The sequence below is a fragment of the Phocoena phocoena genome, chromosome X, assembly GCF_963924675.1.
Source record: "Phocoena phocoena chromosome X, mPhoPho1.1, whole genome shotgun sequence".
In the NCBI taxonomy this organism is placed as follows: domain Eukaryota; kingdom Metazoa; phylum Chordata; class Mammalia; order Artiodactyla; family Phocoenidae; genus Phocoena; species Phocoena phocoena.
The window spans coordinates 26,504,356-26,523,819 of record NC_089240.1 but is presented as its reverse complement, the minus strand read 5'-3'; the positions used below and the strand labels follow the sequence as shown (position 1 = coordinate 26,523,819).

The window sequence follows — 19,464 nt, the reverse complement described above, 5'->3', positions numbered from 1 at the left end:
CTCAAACATCCCAGAAAGACGTCTGACTTTTCTAAGCTCTGGAAAGTTAAAGGTTGTTTGCTATTCTCCACGGAGAAGGGGGCCAAACAAAGATGGCACACAGCGGGAGCGTGAGTGGCCCTGGCCGAAGCTGTGAAACAGGCAGAAGGACTCCTCTTATTACACTTAGGGCCTCTGGGGAGAGGAGGCACTTAAAACACAAACTTAACTTAAAAACACAAACAAAATTCCCCAAACTTGGCCATGATCCTGTTAACCTAACGAACTACGTACTTCACTTCCCGTTCCTGAATAGTTGCCTTTTTGCAAAGCACATTCTGTCTTGCTGTCTCTATTCTCTACCTACTCGCATCTCTTTTGACCACTTGCAACCTGGCTTCCATCTTGAGCATTGTACTAAAACTTCATTCTTTGAGGTCACCACTGAAGACCTGATTTCTATGTACAACGGTCTGTTCTCATTCTCAGCCTCCATGACCTACTTGTACTATTTTGCACTGCTGACCAAGCCCCTCTCTTCAACAGCTCTACACTGGATCTCCACTTTAATGACTAACTACATTCTATTTGTCTGACTTCTACATCCCTTCACCTCTTCCTTCTTCTAAATATCTCCTCTACCTGTATACTTTTTCTCGGTAATTTTATCTATTCTTACCGCTTCAAAAATCACCTCTAAATATGGGCAATTCAAAATCCCTTACTTTTATACTGAGTTCATTCCCCATTACCGTATGTGTGTAATGTACAGTCTACCAGTACTGCCAACGTGTCCCAAACAGAAATTCTTCTACTTGGACCCATTCCCTACTTTGGCAAAATCTAACCACTGGGCCCAGGGGACTAGTCTCCATACCTGCTTCCTGTCTCTTGTCCCTGTGTAGCGCCATGGACATCCACCCATGCCTCCCTCAGTCCTCATCCTTCTTAGTTCTTGTCCTTGTTACTGAGGCCTTGTTACGGAGGCCTTGTCCTTGTTACGGAGGCCATGGTGGCCTCCGCCACGTCCTCTTTGCTTCTAGTCTCTCCCCACTTTAACCCAGGACTGCCATATCATTAATGAACAGCCCCAGTCATCTCTGAACAGCAGCCCACAAACCTTCAGAAGTGTCCCACCACCTTCAAGAAAAAAATCCTCAGTCTGAAGTTTAGGGTTTCACAGCACCACCCTAGCCTTATTTTCCCACAACCACTTTCCCACCCAAATGTTCTCCACATTCTCTAAATAAAGTCTTCCATTTCCCTGTTTGCATCTTGGTTCAGTGTTCCATGCATTCACCAATATTGCTAAGTCTTCAAAACATCTCATTACTAACAATCCTTTGTGATTGTTCTCCCCTCCCTTTGAAACCCAACAGCAGTACTTCCAAGATTTTTATGGCACGTAAGTTCTGATTTATAATATGATGAACTGTATATTTGTGTTCTTTCCCCTCAGGAAGCGAAACACGAGCCCAAAGATCTTACAATTTGCTATTATTCCCCTCTGCCAACCTGCAACGGCTGCAGAGGTACTCAGCAAGCCCTCCCTGACTTAAATTCATCATTTCGGGACTTGGCTGATAATGCTTAAGGGGGAGGGGAGGATAAAGAGAGGGAAAATCTGGCAACTTTATTGGGCGCCTCCCATGTGCTCTGTAATGCTAGGTACTTGACAAAGAGAAAGAGCATCTGATTTACTAGCTAGCATTAGGGTGTCTGGCAGAGGACGAAAGAAGGGGGCGGAGGGGACAGCTTGCTTTTCTATCGTTTCTCTGACTCCTGACTCAGCTACCTGGGACCCAGAATTCAAAGAATATGTTTCCAGACGCACGCTGACTCAAACACTCCTTGACGGTAACCTCAGGATATCGTGACCTGCAAAGAATTTTTCCACCTTCCCTCCAAAAGAAACTCTCACACAAATAATGTCACACTTTTGCATGAGGACTTCTGGCCCTACTAGAGTACAAGAACACTTAATCTAAAACGTAAAGACATTCCATTACTGACAAAAGAAGAACGTAACCACTGAAGTTAACATTAATGAGAGAATTAGAAATTCCTCAAGAAAAAAACACTTAAACGTAGATAGTCTCCTGCCAGGTCTATGGAACTCTTCCACACGGAGGACAGTAAAGTACAGAGGTAAAGTACCCCGGCTAAATTAAATCAGCTGCATCTGGGTGCAAAGACTGCTGCTCTCACTTACTAGCTTAACCTCTCTGAGAATCTTTCCCAGCCTAAAGTGGGAGTAATCTTATCATTATTAAATATGGGGCTTGTTACAGACTGCACGTATGAGCAGTAAGAAGATGAGATTAGGAGGAAAATGCACCAAATCTCTGCTTCCGTCGTTCCTTCTGCTTCTTGTCGAAGGAGAAACTCCACATGACGGGGAGAAAGCACAGTGCCAGGGAAATAACACTGAAAATCCCACAAAAACATGACTTTATAATTAGTGAGAAAGTCTAGGGCAGGAACACCATGTTGAAAATTGGACGTGGAAGCTCAGAGTCTTAACCGCTGGACCGCCAGGGAAGTCCCGAGGCAAGAATACTTTAAACCAACATTTAGTTTCTGGATGGAAAAGGTACTGAATTTTACAAATTAAGGTTTTTACAAGCCTCATCAGTTTGTTTACATATGATATAGTGAATTCTATGTGAAGGAGATGAAGAAAAACAAATGGCGAAAAGTATATATATCTGTACTGGAACTCTTAAGCTATGAATTTTCAGCCTGGATGAACTTCAAAAGCATTTCCTCATTCAAAGCACCAAAGGGAAAAACAAACAAAACACCATTGGTTTTCAGGTCTGTTTCTTAGAACTCACGTGTTTTTGGCTTGTCCATCCTGGAAGCACATTTGTCCCACCAATGCAGCAGATTGGTCCCCCAAACACTGAAAGTATACATGACAATAAAGAACACTGACTAAGACAATATTGTTCATTTCCTTTCCAGGACAGCCATAAGATTTATTTTCCCCTCTTTATTTATGAAGGAACGAATTGTCTTATGTTCTTTGCATTGCCTCCATTTGGCCATTTCCCCATGTGTTAACACTGCAAACAGGTATAGGAAGGGAGAGGTAGAATTAATTTATTCAGAAAAAATTCTCAATAGCCTACACTGTGTCACAGTGAAACAAGAATTAGCCAATTCTGCTGCTCTTACTTATTTTCCATAGTTAAGGAAGGAGGAAGATTGATTAAGGAAAGCCATAACATGGAAGGGGGCGGGTAGCAGGGAGATGTTTGGTGATGAAACTTACCCCAGATATTGGTACACCTTCCAAGGCCCCAGCTTTCTAATAAAATTTTAAAAAAGGATTATGAATAATCACAAATTTGGCTCTACTAACATAACTGCAACAGGAATGAACACAAATAGCAACATGCCAGAGCATGTGGGCAGACAAGACAAAGCAAGTGTTTCAACTACATGAGTGGTTCAGAGAGAGAGATACTAGAAATATTCCTAGAATGACAAGAAGAGACATGGACGTGAAACACTGGACTGAGAGTCAGGAGACGCGGGTTCTACTCCTGGTTAGTTAGTTAGTCACTGAGCAGGCCGCTGAAACTTCTCTATGCCTCAATTTATTTATCTACAAAACGGGCCTGGGCTTATATGCACGCCAAAGGCCACTAGCTCTTTGCTATTATCGTTGTTACTAAGAAAAGACTAACACATCCTTTAAAATGAACATATAAATAGCTATTAAACCAGCATGGAACATGTTTGTTTTGGAAGGCTGTATTTTACCAACTGTTCTTCCTACCCAAACTGCTCTGAAGATAAGTAAGAAACAAGAGAGGGTTCGGGTATTGGGTATTATTTGTTCATAGCCAACACCATTCTTCAAGTTTTGATAAGCAAGAGTTAATTTATGCCATGAATAGTGCTTTTGACTTTGATCAAGTATTGCCAGCATTCTAGGGGAAAAAAAATGAGATTTAAGTGACTGTCTGTGGACTTTACCAAACTTAATTGTGAAAAAAAACCAAACAACTTACACTAATACAAAGCAATTTGTACTGATATTAAGGAATTAGGGTAAAGGAATATGATCCCTGATGTACCTGTGATGTATTAGAAGAGCACCAAACTAAAGCTTTTGCCCGACCCCTCAGTCTGCCATTTGCAAGCCCGTCTCCTGGCCTCTGGGAGCTTCGGGTTCCCTATCTGTGACAGTGAGGGTAAGAACAGAAGCCACCTCACATGGCTATGATAAGGAAATAATAGCATATGTGTGGAAACCCTTTACAAAATAAAAAATACCCTCTATCTAGTGGATGACATTTTATTTCTTTCATGCTTTTGGGTTAATCCAAGACCTATCTTATTTACTGTATAAATTCTTAGAAAATCTGAACCTGGATAATAAGTGAAGGGCTGAAAGTGAATCAGGAAACCTATAGACTAGATATCTTAATGTATTTAAATACTGAAAGAAGTCTTTGCTTATACTACTGAAGTTATTATCAAACTACCAGCAGAATCTACTATGCGCAGTCAGGCACGGAAAGCGCTCTTTTTTCTTCACGGGGGGGGGGGGTCCTCTGGAGGATTCCTGGGAATATCCTCTGGTGAAGCATGCAGAAAAAGTGACAGTGCATTTCCAACTAACTGGTCTGAAAGGTTGGGCAAGATATCATTTAAGATAGATGTTTAGGACATCTAAAAACTACACCTAATTTCCCTATTGTGCTAAAGCCCAAAGCACATCACAACTGTACTTTGTAATAGGGACCATCAGAATTTCTCATTCCAGAAAACTACCTTAGTCTTCCTCAGCCTTATGGAAGACTTAAAAATAAATAAGGTTACATTTTAAAAACACCTAAGGCTTGACTAGAGCTTATAATAATTTGGAGGGTCATGGACGGCTCTAGATTAATCTACTTAGTAAGTGGACTTCTGCTTATCTAAAACTAAATGGAAATGCACTGTATCTTTTCCAAATGAATGGGTAGCATAATTGGTGGGCAACCTACTCACCAGACTATGAGAGATTTTCTATAGTCAGCAAGGGGAGAGAGGGGGACAGAAGCATAATATTTTAAATGCAAGAGAAAACTAGGCCAGTTAAATGTTTTTGTAACCATCCTCTGAAACTGTTTCTCAAGAATAGTTTTTTTTTATCTGACCCAAGTCAGTTTATAGGTAGCTATGAAATTATCAAAGCACTTTTAAACTGTAGATAAGCAATGACTATGCTTCCCTTACAAAATTCCATTTTGCCTTAAAGGGCTTTATTATAAATAAAACATTTAAGAATTCTTGCTTAAGCTTTATCCAGAACACTTAGTGTTCTACTCTATTATTATTATTAAAGTCTATAAGTAGAGTTTCTAATGTTTTTCATGAAATGTCAAAACATTTTTTTTTGGCAATTAATCTAAGACTTTTCTTAATCTTTACCATAAATTCTAGTTTTCTGAGCTTAAACACCAGTTCAAATGGTCCTAAAGGTTTTCATCCCTGATGTGTAATCAGAGATACTCAGTAATGCTAAGTGTACTTTTTGCTTAGACTACTTTTTCTGTGGGTTTCAATGAAAGCAACAGTAAAAATGTCCATGATGAAAACCAGTTTAATCAGCAATCACAAATCAGAACAGACTCTTTGCTTTCAGTTTCTTCGCTCAAGTTTTGCTCAGGCTGACGAAGAATCTAATATGAGACATGGTTTGGCCATTAAAGGAGATTCAACAGGAAAAAGAACACCACTAAAATGTGAAGAGACCTTCCCATAAATTAAAAGCAGGCACCACAACTACTAAACAGTTATTTGGATTAAAAGAATAACCTGGCTCAAACATTCCCTTACCACCCTCTGTAGTTAGATTATCTCAATAATACTTTAAAATACTCAAAGAAAAGCCAATAAAATTTATAATAAAGTTTTTATATACAGTTTTATATAAAGTTTATATAAAATATAAACTGGTAAGTAGGACTCAAGAATTTTAAGTTATAAAACTATTTAAACAATACTAAATTCTTATTTTACATACTGTCAACATTCACAAAATGTACAGGTCTCAAAATATAAAACGTAACACAATTGACTTTTGAATTCTGAATAGTAAAGCCTTTTTTAAGATAAAAATTATTATTATTATTTTTTACCATTAGGCCATAGATCTCAGAAGAACTCCGGACATTTGGAAGAATTTTCATTGGAATTTCAAAAAATCTAAAAAACAATAAGATTGGGTATATAAAACTATTTTAAATAAACATCTGGAAACATTTATATGAATTTAAAGTCATGTAAACAACAATTAAAAATGAACGTATTTTAGTGTACAATTAAATAGTAACAAATAAATAAGCCAGCAGTATGCTTGGGTATTTAACACTCTAACTTTATACAAACAAATCAATACAAAATAAAAAGAACACAAAAACCAAAGTACTTTTATAGAGGAACCTAATTTTCCTTGAAAAATAATCAAGACAATTACTTAAATTGGCCTATTCAATGTATATGCAATAAAGTGGATTAAAGACCTAAATGTAAGACCAGAAACTATCAAACTCTTAGAGGAAAACACAGGCAGAACACTCTAAGACATAAATCACAGCAAAATCCTTTTTGACTCACCTCCTAGAGAAATGGAAATAAAAACAAAAATAAACAAATGGGACCTAACGAAGCTTAAAAGCTTTTGTACGGCAAAGGCAACCATAAACAAGACCAAAAGACAACCCTCAGAATGGGAGAAAATATTTGCAAATGAAACAACTGACAAAGGATTAATCTCCAAAATTTGCAAGCAGCTCATGCAGCTCAATAACAAAAAAACCAAACAACCCAATCCAAAAATGGGCAGAAGACCTAAACAGACATTTCTCCGAAGAAGATGTACAGATTGCCAACAAACACATGAAAGAATGCTCAACATCATTAATCATTAGAAAAATGCAAATCAAAACTACAATGAGATATCATCTCACACCAGTCAGAATGGCCATTATCAAAATATCTAGAAACTATAAATGCTGGAGAGGGTGTGGAGGAAAGGGAACACTCTTGCACTGCTGGTGGGAATGTGAATTGGTACAGACACTATGGAGAACAGTACGGAGGTTCCTTAAAAAACTACAAATACAACTACCATATGACCCAGCAATGCCACTACTGGGCATATACCCTGAGAAAACCATAATTCAGAAAGAGTCATGTACCAAAATGTTCATTGCAGCTCTACTTACAATAGCCCGGAGATGGAAACAACCTAAGTGCCCATCATCGGATGAATGGATAAAGAAGATGTGGCACATATATACAATGGAATATTACTCAGCCATAAAAAGAAACGAAATTGAGTTATTTGTAGTGAGGTGGATAGACCTAGAGCCTGTCATACAGAGTGAAGTAAGTCAGAAAGAGAAAGACAAATACCATATGCTAACACATATATATGGAATCTAAGAAAACAAACAAACTAAAAAAAACGGTCATGGGAACATATGTATAATTGATTCACTCTGTTATAAAGCAGAAACTAACACACCATTGTAAAGCAATTATACTCCAATAAAGACGTTACAAAAAAAATAATAGTCTGGGGCTTCCCTGGTGGCGCAGTGGTTGAGAGTCCGCCTGCCGATGCAGGGGACACAGGTTCGTGCCCCGGTCTGGGAAGATCCCACGTGCCACGGAGCGGCTGGGCCCGTGAGCCATGGCCGCTGAGCCTGTGCGTCCAGAGCCTGTGCTCCACAACGGGAGAGGCCACAACAGTGAGAGGCCCGCGTACCCAACCCCCCCCAAAAAAAGTCTGTTTTAAAAGGATATACAACACAGACTTGTATATTGTAGTTGAAATATCAACAGTTAAAGTTTGGTGCTCCACTAACATCTGTAAATAGTAAGATTTAGGTTATAAATGGGCAACACACTTGGAAAACTATTCTTAGGGCAAAATACAACTCACTCGCAGAGCTCTTTATCCCATTCCAAAGAATGGATGTTGAAAAGCATCGTCCTGCTTGCATTTGTTACATCTGTACAATGGACACCTCCACTGGCTCCTCCTGTCAAGCTCTGGACAGAATGAAAAGGACATGTTAAATCTGTACTTATTTGCAATTTAATTTACACTTTGTCAAGACCCATAATCAGTTGCAGAGCACATAAGGCAGGAGAATGGAACATTTCAATTACTTAATTTTTTAGTTTTCAGCAGTGTCCAACAGAAATATAATGTAATTGAACCACACTGAGCCACGTATGTACTTGAATATTTTCTAGTAGCTACATTTAAAAATATAAAGAAGCAGGTGAAATTAATAATACTACACATTTTATTTAATCCAATGTATCCAAAATATCCTTTCAATATAAAAAATTATTACGGAGACATTTTACCTTCTATTCTGTGTACTAACTCTTTGAAACACAGTGTACATTTTACACTCATGCACATCTCAATTCACACCCGCCACATTTCAAGTGCTCAATAGTCATATGTGGCGAAGTGGCTACCATACTGGACAGCAGTTCTAGCTAACTGATGGTTAAAGAAAAAATTCAGCTTTTGTTTTCCTCCTCTTATCTTTGGAAGATGCAGAGTCTCATTAAATTTGGCAAAGTAAAATACATTGAAATGCCTGCCTCTTAGGATCTTACTGAACCCTGTATTGCTGTTGTTGCTCTTGTTGCATTTGTCTGTGTGTGTATGTGTGTGCGCGCGTCCGCGTTTTGGAATAACAATTCTCATTGGGCTGTGCCTGCAGTGACCCAAGCACATATCCTGAAAGCAGTTTTAAACTCTCTAATGTTAATACCCTTGTACCTGAACTGCAAGGACTGCTCCTTCCTTTCATGTAGAATCAGTGAGAAGTAAGAAAGGAACAAAAGTGGGGAAATGGCAGCTCACAGTTCCACATCTTGTCTTAGTCTGGCTCCAGGCAATTGTGAGAATTACTGTCAGAATTATTTCAACTGTGACCGACACGTATGAAAACTGCTGGCCATGAGCACAATGCACAGCATGCCCTGGCCAAGCACAGGGAGGGTTGGAGAAGGCGCTACTTCCTGATAGGGGGTTTGAAAGATCTGCTCTGTGGATCTGGCAAGTGAGAACAGGGGCAGTGTTCCCTTGAAGCTCCCCTGAATGTTGGAAAAGATAATCATATACTTAGAGCAGTGTTTACAAGTGAAATTATATGTCTGGCATTTGCTTTAAATCATCCATGGGGAGAAAGAGTGAGTACAGTTGAAACAAGTTTGGCCACAGCTGACTACTGTAGCTGACTATTGTTCTAGAGGTTCATGACGCTATTCCCTCCGCTTTTTGGGTGTATTTGAAAATGCCCTTAATAAAAATAACAGAGGAAGAGAGAGAGAGACAGAGAGAGAGAGAGAGAGGAGAGAGAACGAAGAGAATGAACATGTACTTTTAAGATATATAGATATCTGGGAAATGTTTGTTTCTACTCATCCATGTTCAGCTTAGGCAAAAAGACTATACATCAGAAATTTCCACTATGATTTTTCGTATTGTGACTTAAGTAAAAGTCAGCTGTGTGATGTTGAAAGCAAATGTTCAAACGTAGCCTAGGTGTTTTATCATGTTAAATAGTAGAAAATAGAAGAAATAAATAAATTTCTTCTAGGAAATGACTAGTGGAAAAGAAGTACAGTTGACCCTTGAGCAACACAGATTTGAATTGTGCAGGGGCACTTATACGTGGATTTTAAAGATAAATAATACAGTACTACATGATCCGCAGATACAGACAGCTAACTATCCACGGCGGGTCCTAGAACCAAGCCCCTGCACATAGCAAGGGATTGTATGATAGGCAGCAGATAAAGGCTACTTAAATTTACTAATTGCTAATTACCTAAATTAGTTAGTCTAAAGGTAATAGACATGAGATGTGGTTTTGGTAATCATCCTCCATTTTTGCTGAAATAAGACAAGAAAAAAATCAAGAGGAAGCAGGCAAAAATGCCTCTCAAATGGAGGCTGAACTGTTCTGCTGTTTCTTGAATGGCTTTTCTTAATGATGCTGCCAACTAAAAAGTTTGAAACTCTTTGTAGAAGAAAGATAGGCAGTTTAAAAGTTTTCTCCACACACACATGATATTTAAACGTACCCAAATAAGCCATGAATCAACGGTCCCAAAAAGAGCTCTATCTTCTTCAACTGCCTTTTGAACTTTTCTCACATTGTCAAGGAGCCAACGAAGTTTCACTGCACTGAAATAAGTGCTAAGTGGAAGGCCTGTCTTGGACTAAAAACAGTTATGAAATTCAGCCAGGAAATTAAATTCGTAACAGCTTAAAATAAAACACCAAATCAAAAAACTCAACAAATCACAAAATATTCAATGGCCCTAAAGGCAATCCTACAGTATTATGGATAAAAATACTTTTCCTATCTCATGGCACAGGAAAGCATGTTCATGAAAAAAGATCAGAGTGGTAGGTTTGCAGTTCAAAGAGCATCCACATAGCAAGGTAAAGAGAAAATTAAATGACACATGCCCTGCAATCTAGATAGTTAAGACACAGATGTTAACTTTTGTGACAAGTTAGGATTACATACAGAAGCTAGCCCAAAACTCTGCTTTTTATTTTATATTCCATGAAAGTGATATTTAAACTATTGAAAATCAGAGAGAATATCAATTCATAAACTAATGACCACAACCAGAAGATTGTTTTAAAACATATAAGCCTTAACAATATATCTATGTGTGTAAAAAATCTAATACATATTCAATACACATATTCAAATAGCATAAAATTGGTGGAGAATAAAGTAGAGCTCAAAGACACGCCAGATTAAAGCAACACAAAGTTGTTCTATTTAAGAAAGTAGTTGCCAGTCGAAATATAATGTTGTATACATGAAACTTATATGATGTTACAAACCAATGTTACCTCAATAAACTAAAAAAAATAGTATATATATATAAAAGAAGGTAGTTACCTAAATTCAGCAAATAGATTGAACAAAGGGAAGGTGAACTGAATAAAGCTTAAAGGGTAAAAATGAAACATGGGCTTATCAATCTTCCTTGAGAATGGATCAGGTCCAACTCATTTTTGTTAGTATATTAAACACTGTATTTATAAGGGCTGGTGAAAGTGGTTAAGAAAATACATACATCAAAATAATGCAACTATCTTCCCCTTCTTGATCCCTATTCTCATTTATCACCCAACTACAGAAAGTGATCCCTTTTCCTTCTCATCTCCCATGGATATGTTTAGTAAAAAAAGCTCAAACCAAAGGATATAACACTTTAATGCAAGCTTGTAAGTTAAGAATCTTAACTCATAGTTTTCTAGCTTTCCTAGAAAAAAAAGATCAATGCTCAAAAATAATAAAAGGAAATAACATATGGGAATATGCTTCTTCGATTTGAAGGACCAAGGGTCATCCCACAAACCAAATAGTGAGGTAGCATATAAATAGCTCATTTTCATGATTTAAGTAGAAGGTGTAAAAGTTGCCGAAAATGGCTTTGGAGAGAAAAACATGCACCCCTTGAAGCAAAGTGCAGCTGGAGGTTAGGCGTGAAGGCTGGGCAGGTTGACCAAGAGAACAGAATAGGAAATGGGTGAGGGTATACTCAGGACAAGGCTGAGGTTATTTGGGTGGGTAATGGTAGGGGATGGTTTGTTAGACTGCTGCAATGAATGGGATTTGAGCACTAGCTTCAGAACCAAGAACCACAAGAAACTGCCATTTAAGAGTCCCACTGACAAATATAAAGGGAATAAACCAAAAATAAAAAAGAAAGAAAAAAAAAGGAATTTCTTTTTGGACAGTAGGAGAAATTGGCCTTGACCTTGCTAAGAAAAGTACCTCGCCTGTTTCAAAAATTTTCTCTCCCTTCATTTATCTGAAGAGAGACCTATATAAGGACTGAAAATTAGGCATTTTTTATTGGCTTCTTCATACGAAGAAAGTGGAAGAGGAGTTCAAGTAAAGGCTGGAGTGTCTTCTAGTTTCTCTCCCTGAATCCAGATGCCTAAAAACTCAAAAGCACGCAGAACTTTCTTTGATGGACAGTTAAAAAAATAAGAGAGAGAAGGATTTGGAAAGCACGGTTGAATTACAGGAAGCACTCCGTGAGGAGTATGGTTTAAGCCACTGGGACACCTCATTATCCCCCTCCAGCCTATTTACCTTGGAATATTATTCCTCCAATCTACCACAGGGCAAGGAAGATAGAAAGGTAATTATCTGTGGAGAAATATTCTATCAATTGTATCAAATAACTACTGTGCAATAAGATGTAAGGCCTGGTGAAATCTCCAAACTTTTTTTGTTAAACAGGCATTTTTATAGTATACTTTTGAAGAGATCTCTTACCTTGACAAAGTTATTATTTCCTGGAATTCGTTTACTAAGACTCTCAACGGTAGACTGGGTTCTTAGGTCAAGCCACACTATAGACCAAAATACAATAATATATATGAAAAACTTCATTTAAAAAAATCAGATCTTTATGAAATCACTGTCAAGGATAGGAGACAGATTAGTTTCCATAAGCAATTAAAATGCTACGGCTTTCAAAAGACAGAAATTAGAAAATTAGAAATGAATGGGCATATTGTTAGAAGAGAGAATAAATTTATGAGGGAGAATTTGAAGCTTTTATGCAAAATTATAGGCCAAGTTAGGAGAACAATACATACCTGAGGGTGCTGATTTTGTATCCTTTTTTATAGAAAAAAAATGAAAAAAATTTTTGGATATGGATTTTCTATGCATACATGAGTGCAGAGAAAATCTAAACGCTAGGCAGGCTAGTTTCCAGGGCAAAATGCACAGCCCAGGATCACTGTACCATGTATAAAGCATGTACCTTAGAAAAACTTGGTAGCAGTTTGTGACAAAGTAGAGAACCTGATACTATTATAGAGGGGGAAAAAAATAAGATTCGGTCGCTTATGTACAAATTGCTTATTTACATTAAACTCTTTAAAGGTAAGCTAGAATCCAGAATCGCTACAAGAATTATTTAAAGCTCACCATTCTTTCTCCATGCTAGATTGTAAAAAAACTCCCCATTTTAACAGATCAATGTTGTTTTCACTAAATAACTATCATCCACTTTCTGATCCCCCAGTAGAAAGTTCTGTTCTGCTTTACGGCAGAAGGCTTGAGACAGAGAATGCATTAAACAGTATACAGAGCAATTGCAAAAGGTAAACAATAGGATCAGCTGAGCTTTATTTGTCAGATTTCAGGTTTGTACTTAACTTTTATAACTTTTAATCTGTGAGTGGTCACTCGATATTTGTAGGCGCTGACTGTGCTCAGACGCCTCCTAAAAACACAGTTTATTTAAAGGGCACCAGGAAGATGATGCGTACTTGCCCACTGCACGTGTGAGTGCCGGCAGTTACTGTCTGGTCCGGCTCATCCTTAACTGTACTATTCCTTTCTCTTCATTCAAAAACCAGTTGTTTCCTGTCCTGAATTTTAACCAATTCTTTTAAATTACTTAAAGCATCATTTCCCTTGAGGGCTTGCCTGTGCTTGATTGTGACAGTGGCTACTTTGCATAAGAATTAAATCAGGGGCTTCGGGACACTATGCTCTTCCCAAAGGTGGGGAAAACTTTAAGAAAACAAGGCTCATCATAACCAAGGAAACAGGACACAAAGAGGAAGACCATGGAAATACATAGCCTCGCAATGACATCTGCATTTGCTGCCCAGCATCCATTCCTCTTGCTGCTGGGAGCTGTATCTTTAATTCTCTTTAGGAAGTCAACTCTCCCTCATCCTCAGCCTGAGATTCAACCCTACCCCCAGGTCCAGTATCGTGTCCCCAGTGAGCGGTTCAGGAGAGGAGCAAATCAGCCTCTGATGTGCTCTGATGTGGTCAAATCAGCCCAACTGAGATTTGTGCTCAGTCTGAAAGAGTCCCTGTTCTCAGCTCAGCTTGGGAGTGCGTAGCTGGGCCTGCTGCCCTCTTGAATAGAGAGCTGAATCGGCCACATCTGGAGCCAACCCAGAAGAGACAGACCTGCGGGGGATCCAGGCGATACTGTCTGACTTGAGAATCAAACAGCACCTGAACTAAGCTACTTGTAGAATTCCTTTTTTTCCCCTTATAACTTCACTTACTTGGGGTTCAGTCTTCTATTACTTGCCCTGTGACTGATACAGCCATTAGCAGCAGCGCTGTGGAGTTGGCAAGGTCTCCCATGTCCAGGGAACAAGGGAAATCTGCTTTGTACACAGTGGCAGTGTTGTGCGACTGTGACAGAGGTAGACCTTCCTCATAGGCAAGCAACCCTAGCAGGTGTTAAAGGCTTAACCAGAGGAGTTGGGAAAAGTAGAGGAGGTCGAGAGAAAAGTTTTAAACCTATGACAGGTGGAATTAACAGCACATCTCAATCCTCAAGTGTTTGAAACTACAGTGGGCTAGGGGTTTAAAAATCAGTGTATTAATAGTTTCCATTACCTACTTTACAAAAACGAAATTAAGATGCATTAGGATGGAAAATGCCAGCATTCACTGGACTCTGTAGGATAAATATTGACCTGTGAAACGCTGTTTTAGTTATGCTGGCTTGTTGAATCATGAGGTAAAATCTATTTCTTACCAAGGGACGTGAAAACCACTGCTGTAGGCTTTTTGTTTACTGACTCAAAACCTTCCAGATCAGCATTTTTCGACATTTAAATGGACATAAAAATCACTAGGGAGATTAAAGATAAACCCCACTCCCAGAAATTCTTGGCTAGTAGGTCTGCGGAGGGGGGCCCAGAAATATACCTTTTAAATAGATGCCCCTCCTCTTTAAGAAACACTGCAGTGGTTTAAGACTCAACATCAGTGGTTCTGATCCAGAAAGCACACCAGAACCAACTGGAAAACTTTGAAATCACACATCCCGGTCGGTCCCTACATTGTAGGATTCTGGTTGCAAGTCCAGGCAAGGAAGGCCTGAGTCTTTCTACCTATGTTATTCAGTGTTATACTACAGCTTGAGAACCTCTTTTTTAGGGAATGTTCTTTAGGATACTGAATTTGTTCCAATCATTAATTTAAAAACGAAACTAAAGACAAACTGATGATCAAGTGGCTCTCTGAGTTCCAGGGGCTCTGTGATTCTACTGCTCCTTGACAAGGACTACTTAAGAAATTGGGCACGACACTCCTCACTTGAAAGCTTCCAAGTAGCCACAATGGTATGTGCAGAATAAGCCCCTCACCAAAAGGAGTCAAAACACTGGAGGTGAAATCTACATCTTCTGGCTTTGCCACCAACAAGCTATGTGACCCAAGCAAGTCACGTTACCCTTCGTGGCCTGGGTTTCCAGAATATAAAATAAGGCAGTTTGGACTAGATGGCCTCAAAAGTGCCTCTCCTTCCATTATTCCATGATCACAGAAGGCTGGCATAATTTTTACTTTGTTTTTATAACCCCAGGGTTTAAAGCAATTAGAATACATGGGATGAATTAGTAAAACTTCCAAAGAGAAAAATGTCAGTGGTCGGTATACTACTAAGCAATTCACAAATGCTCAAAATTAACTGAATTAAGAACAAAAAAAATTAGACAACTCATTAAAGAAGCCAAGATGGCAGAATTACATTTGCAGAATAAGAGACCAAAAGCCAAAGAGAAGACCCCAAGCTGGAGGACTAAGCCCCTCGTGGAGATAATTTCTGAGAACAATCAAAAGAAGGGCCAGATCCAGATCCAGCAGCAGCAGTCAATTTCCCCCAATGGGTCCGAGTTGGAAGGCCGGGAAGGGAGCAAGGGCCAGAGCACCAATACCTGAGGCAGCGCCAGCAGCTGGAACTGAAGAGCCAGAGGGAACAACGGCAACTGGATCTGAAGGGCCAGGAGAAACTGGAGCAGCTGGAGCATTAGGAGAAATAATGGCAATTCATGCTAGAGATGGCCAGGTTCAAGGTTTGCGTTTTCTTGCTGACCATTTAGGAAATGGTAGATCACATGGGCAAGTTCATCAGGATGAACATTTTCCTACACATTTAAGCGTAGAAAAAGAGAAGGAAGAGACATGGAGTGGAAGGGGAACAGAGGCAGTCCAGTCAGAGTCTCTGGTTCAACAGCATTTCCGTTTGGACAAGGACCAGGTAAATATCTGCTTCTTGTTCAGGATGACTCTTCCCTACCTTGTCACAAATCTACGTCCTAGTTAGGAAAGTGGCTCAGTTGACTTCCACCCAACCACTGAATTGAAAGGCTATGTGATGCAGTGAGAGAGTGCATCCCTAAGGGACTTCTGAAAGGAATGCTAAGGAGCATTAGCATTGTAGCACTGCTGCAATCTCTGCTGGGGTCACCTGCAGAAAGGCATAAATGGGTGGCTTTGGGAAGGCACAGCTCCAGGAAAGCACTTCCCTGGTAGGGTGGCAGGAGGTGAAGTTCATCTCCACAAAAAGCAACAGCATATCTAAAGGGAACAGGGAATTGCTAAGTTCCAAAGTGATTCGGAAAAACATCAGAAAAAGGAAAATAGAGTCCAGAATACCATACAGCCTGTTTCTAGAACACATGTCCCTTACTTAGACCAAATAAACTGGATTTAAATGGTTCAGACCACCAAGTGAATACGTTAAAAAAAAACCCAACTTGGGTGATCTGAAATTTTTATTTGTACTAAATAAAGTCACATCCAATGTATGTCTGGTGGATTTAGTTTGTTCTGAAAACAAAGTTTTAAGAATGAAGAAAAATGCAGTTGCCTCAAAGCCCACGGACCAAGGTTAGTTCAGTGATGTAGTGACAGCATAGAGGAAGAAATCATTTTTAGAATATTTAGAAGTTTGCATCAGTTTTGGTTAGTCATAACAATAGAAGGGAAATATACCTAAGGAAAAAAAAATAAGCAAACACACTAAATATAAACTAAATTATTTTCAGTTGCCTAGAAGCAAAGGCAAATAATACATCTCCTCTGGATGGTTTGCTATGAGGCGCTACTGGCCTGACAGAAAGGGAGATGAAGGTAAGGCTCCAGGTTTTGGAACACACCCTAAGCAAGGACTGCTGACAGTTATACAAAGTGTTATCGGGTCATTTTGCCCACAGTAGACATTACATCTAGTAAACCAGATTTAACTGCTATGTGTTACCACTAGCCAAAAGTTAAGCTATTAATTAAGCTGGGTAAGAGGTCATTTGCAAAGGGAAAGAGGCTGTCCCTCACCTGATGACATTTCCAGAAATCAGGTGGGGCCGAAAGAAACATGGAGAGTTGGGGAGGGGGGCGTGAATTAAAACATGCATGTCAAACTTTGGGGGCTGAAACCTATTTCAGCTCTTAGGTGTATAAATGCCAAAATGCCAATGGCTGACATGAGTGTGTGTGGCCCCAGGTAAGCTCTGCATTTTCCCTAAGAACACCTGTTGTATATAAATCAGCCATTTCATCTGGCATTCCTGGACTGAAAAGGCTATCATCTAATTCAGAACAATGGCCATGTTCTGAACACTTACTGAAGGCTTATAGTCTGCTAGGCACTGTTTTAAGTGTCCTACATGTATTAACTCATTAATCTTCACCTCAAGCTTTTGAGACCCATACTTTTACTTTCTCCAGCTTAACTGCTGAGGCAACAGGCACAGAATGGTAGTAAATGGAAAAGGCAGAGTCTGAATCCAGAATGAAATCTCTACGGTATAGGTACAGTCAGGATGAAGTCAGTCTTAAATAGAACATGAAAAAATACCTCACACTTGAACTCTAATTTAGTTTCTTTTTATTTAAACTGGCCAGAGTTGAGGAATTCAATCACTGCAAAATATGGCAGTATTTCTTTATCCAGGATTGATGGAGATGTAAGGCATTCAAAGAACCATGTAATAAGAGACTTGACAAAATGAAAAATAAGTGGATCGTGATAGGGCTGAATACTCTAGATTTTACAAAAGTAAAAAATCTGCTCCCTTCCATAGCAAAACAATAAAAAACAAAACCACACCTTTGTTGTTTAAGGCCAAGCATGCTTAGGAGTTTTAGGTGGTTTGCCATCTATGGTTTTCTTTCATGCTGATACTCTGAAACAGAACCCAGTTCCAGGAGAGATAGAAGAATTGAGCTCAGTGTTCCTTCAGATCTCAACAGATGACTAACCAGGTTGAATCACTGGCCCAGGGTTAACTAGCATGTAAAAATAAAAAAAGGCAAAGAGGATAACCAATGTTTAAAACTGCCATACTCTGCATAAAGAGTTATGTGTCATAGGGAACTTTAAATCCAATACCTTAAAAAAAATGTTTGCAATCCCAACTAAATAAGGAATAATGACTCAGAGACACATTTTGTTGGTGGTTTTCTTTAGTATACTAAAGTTCTCATTAGTATAGTAAAGTATACTGTACTAAAGTATACTAAGTATACCATACTCACTCAAAATTAGTGACTCTTGCCTTCCTGGATATTAGTCCCTACTACGAATAATATTTTTATATTAAATCATGAATTGTGCTCTACAGAAAGCTACCGATATGAGGGTCATATTGCACTAGGCTTGCTATGTACACCGATCAACTTAAATAGTGAGTGACGAAACCTGGACAAGAAGAGGGGAAAGAGCTGGGCCATCCTAGTTAGGCCAGAATGTTTCACCGGTAACATTAGTGAATATGAACACACTAAATGTCAATTGATTCAAGCCTTCCCCCACTCAACATCTGAACCACCTGTGTAGTTTTGTGCTTCTTTATCAATTTAGTCTACGGTGCATTTGTAAACCCAAACCTTCTTTTCAATACTACTTAGAAGACAGCAAGGCCTGTAGACCACTAAAAAAGAGTTGGTTTTGGAAGGAAAAGGCTTAGAAAAAGGTGGAGAGTGGGGTGGAGGGAATCCTTTGGAAAATAGTGATGAAGACAATGCTAAGAGGGAGAGAAAAAAGTGCCAGAGGGATGAGGAAAACTAAAGGTAGGGGAGAGAAGTCAAAGGCCTGCTTCATTCAGATCCAGGGCCACAAAGCTGCTGCAATCCACCTGTGAGGCCATCATGGTAAATGGCTGCATCATGGCACAGTGACTGGGAAGCAGGGATGCATTTTGCCTATACCTCAGATACCACACCAGTGTTCACCTCGCCTATCACAGAACTAACACATGAATTCTTAAAACAATATGAAACTTCTAAAACAGGCCACCTCTACTCTCATAAGCATACCATTATAAAAGATGTCAGTAAACAAATACACCTTTATTGCGAGGAAGAACAAATAGCCTTTCTCAGTCTTCAACTTCTTCACCTAGCCTAGTTCATGTCCACTAATAGGCCCCTGAAATTCTCCTCTCTGTTACTGTACTGGGGGTGCGTGGATTGCTTATTGAGGACTCCGAGCCATAAAAATGGCGACACAAAAGGCAATTAAAAAAATGTAGACTGCCCCTCTCATTTGCTTGTCTATAACAAATACTGCTCATCAGTTATATAATTTACTAAGTAAAGAGAGAAGAATGAAGAGGAGCAGGATAGGCCTTCAGTG

At 39.1% G+C, this 19,464-nt stretch overlaps 1 protein-coding gene across 5 annotated transcripts in view; it reads right to left on the bottom strand.

The window, feature by feature from the left end:
* The window catches only part of GK (glycerol kinase), a 76,461-nt gene that overhangs the window by 24,727 nt on the left and 32,270 nt on the right, over window positions 1-19,464 (bottom strand). For 2 of the 5 annotated variants that reach the window (XM_065900889.1, XM_065900887.1), the window contains exons 5-10: window positions 12,333-12,409; window positions 10,102-10,239; window positions 7,931-8,040; window positions 6,120-6,186; window positions 3,257-3,292; window positions 2,817-2,884 (exon numbers count right to left, since the gene is read on the bottom strand). In XM_065900889.1, the coding sequence (XP_065756961.1) occupies window positions 2,817-2,884; window positions 3,257-3,292; window positions 6,120-6,186; window positions 7,931-8,040; window positions 10,102-10,239; window positions 12,333-12,409 (496 nt within the window). Of the gene's footprint in view, window positions 1-2,816; window positions 2,885-3,256; window positions 3,293-4,986; window positions 5,005-6,119; window positions 6,187-7,930; window positions 8,041-10,101; window positions 10,240-12,332; window positions 12,410-15,763; window positions 15,848-19,464 lie in introns of all 5 variants that reach the window. The other 3 variants (XM_065900886.1, XM_065900888.1, XM_065900890.1) reach the window with 3 other exon arrangements.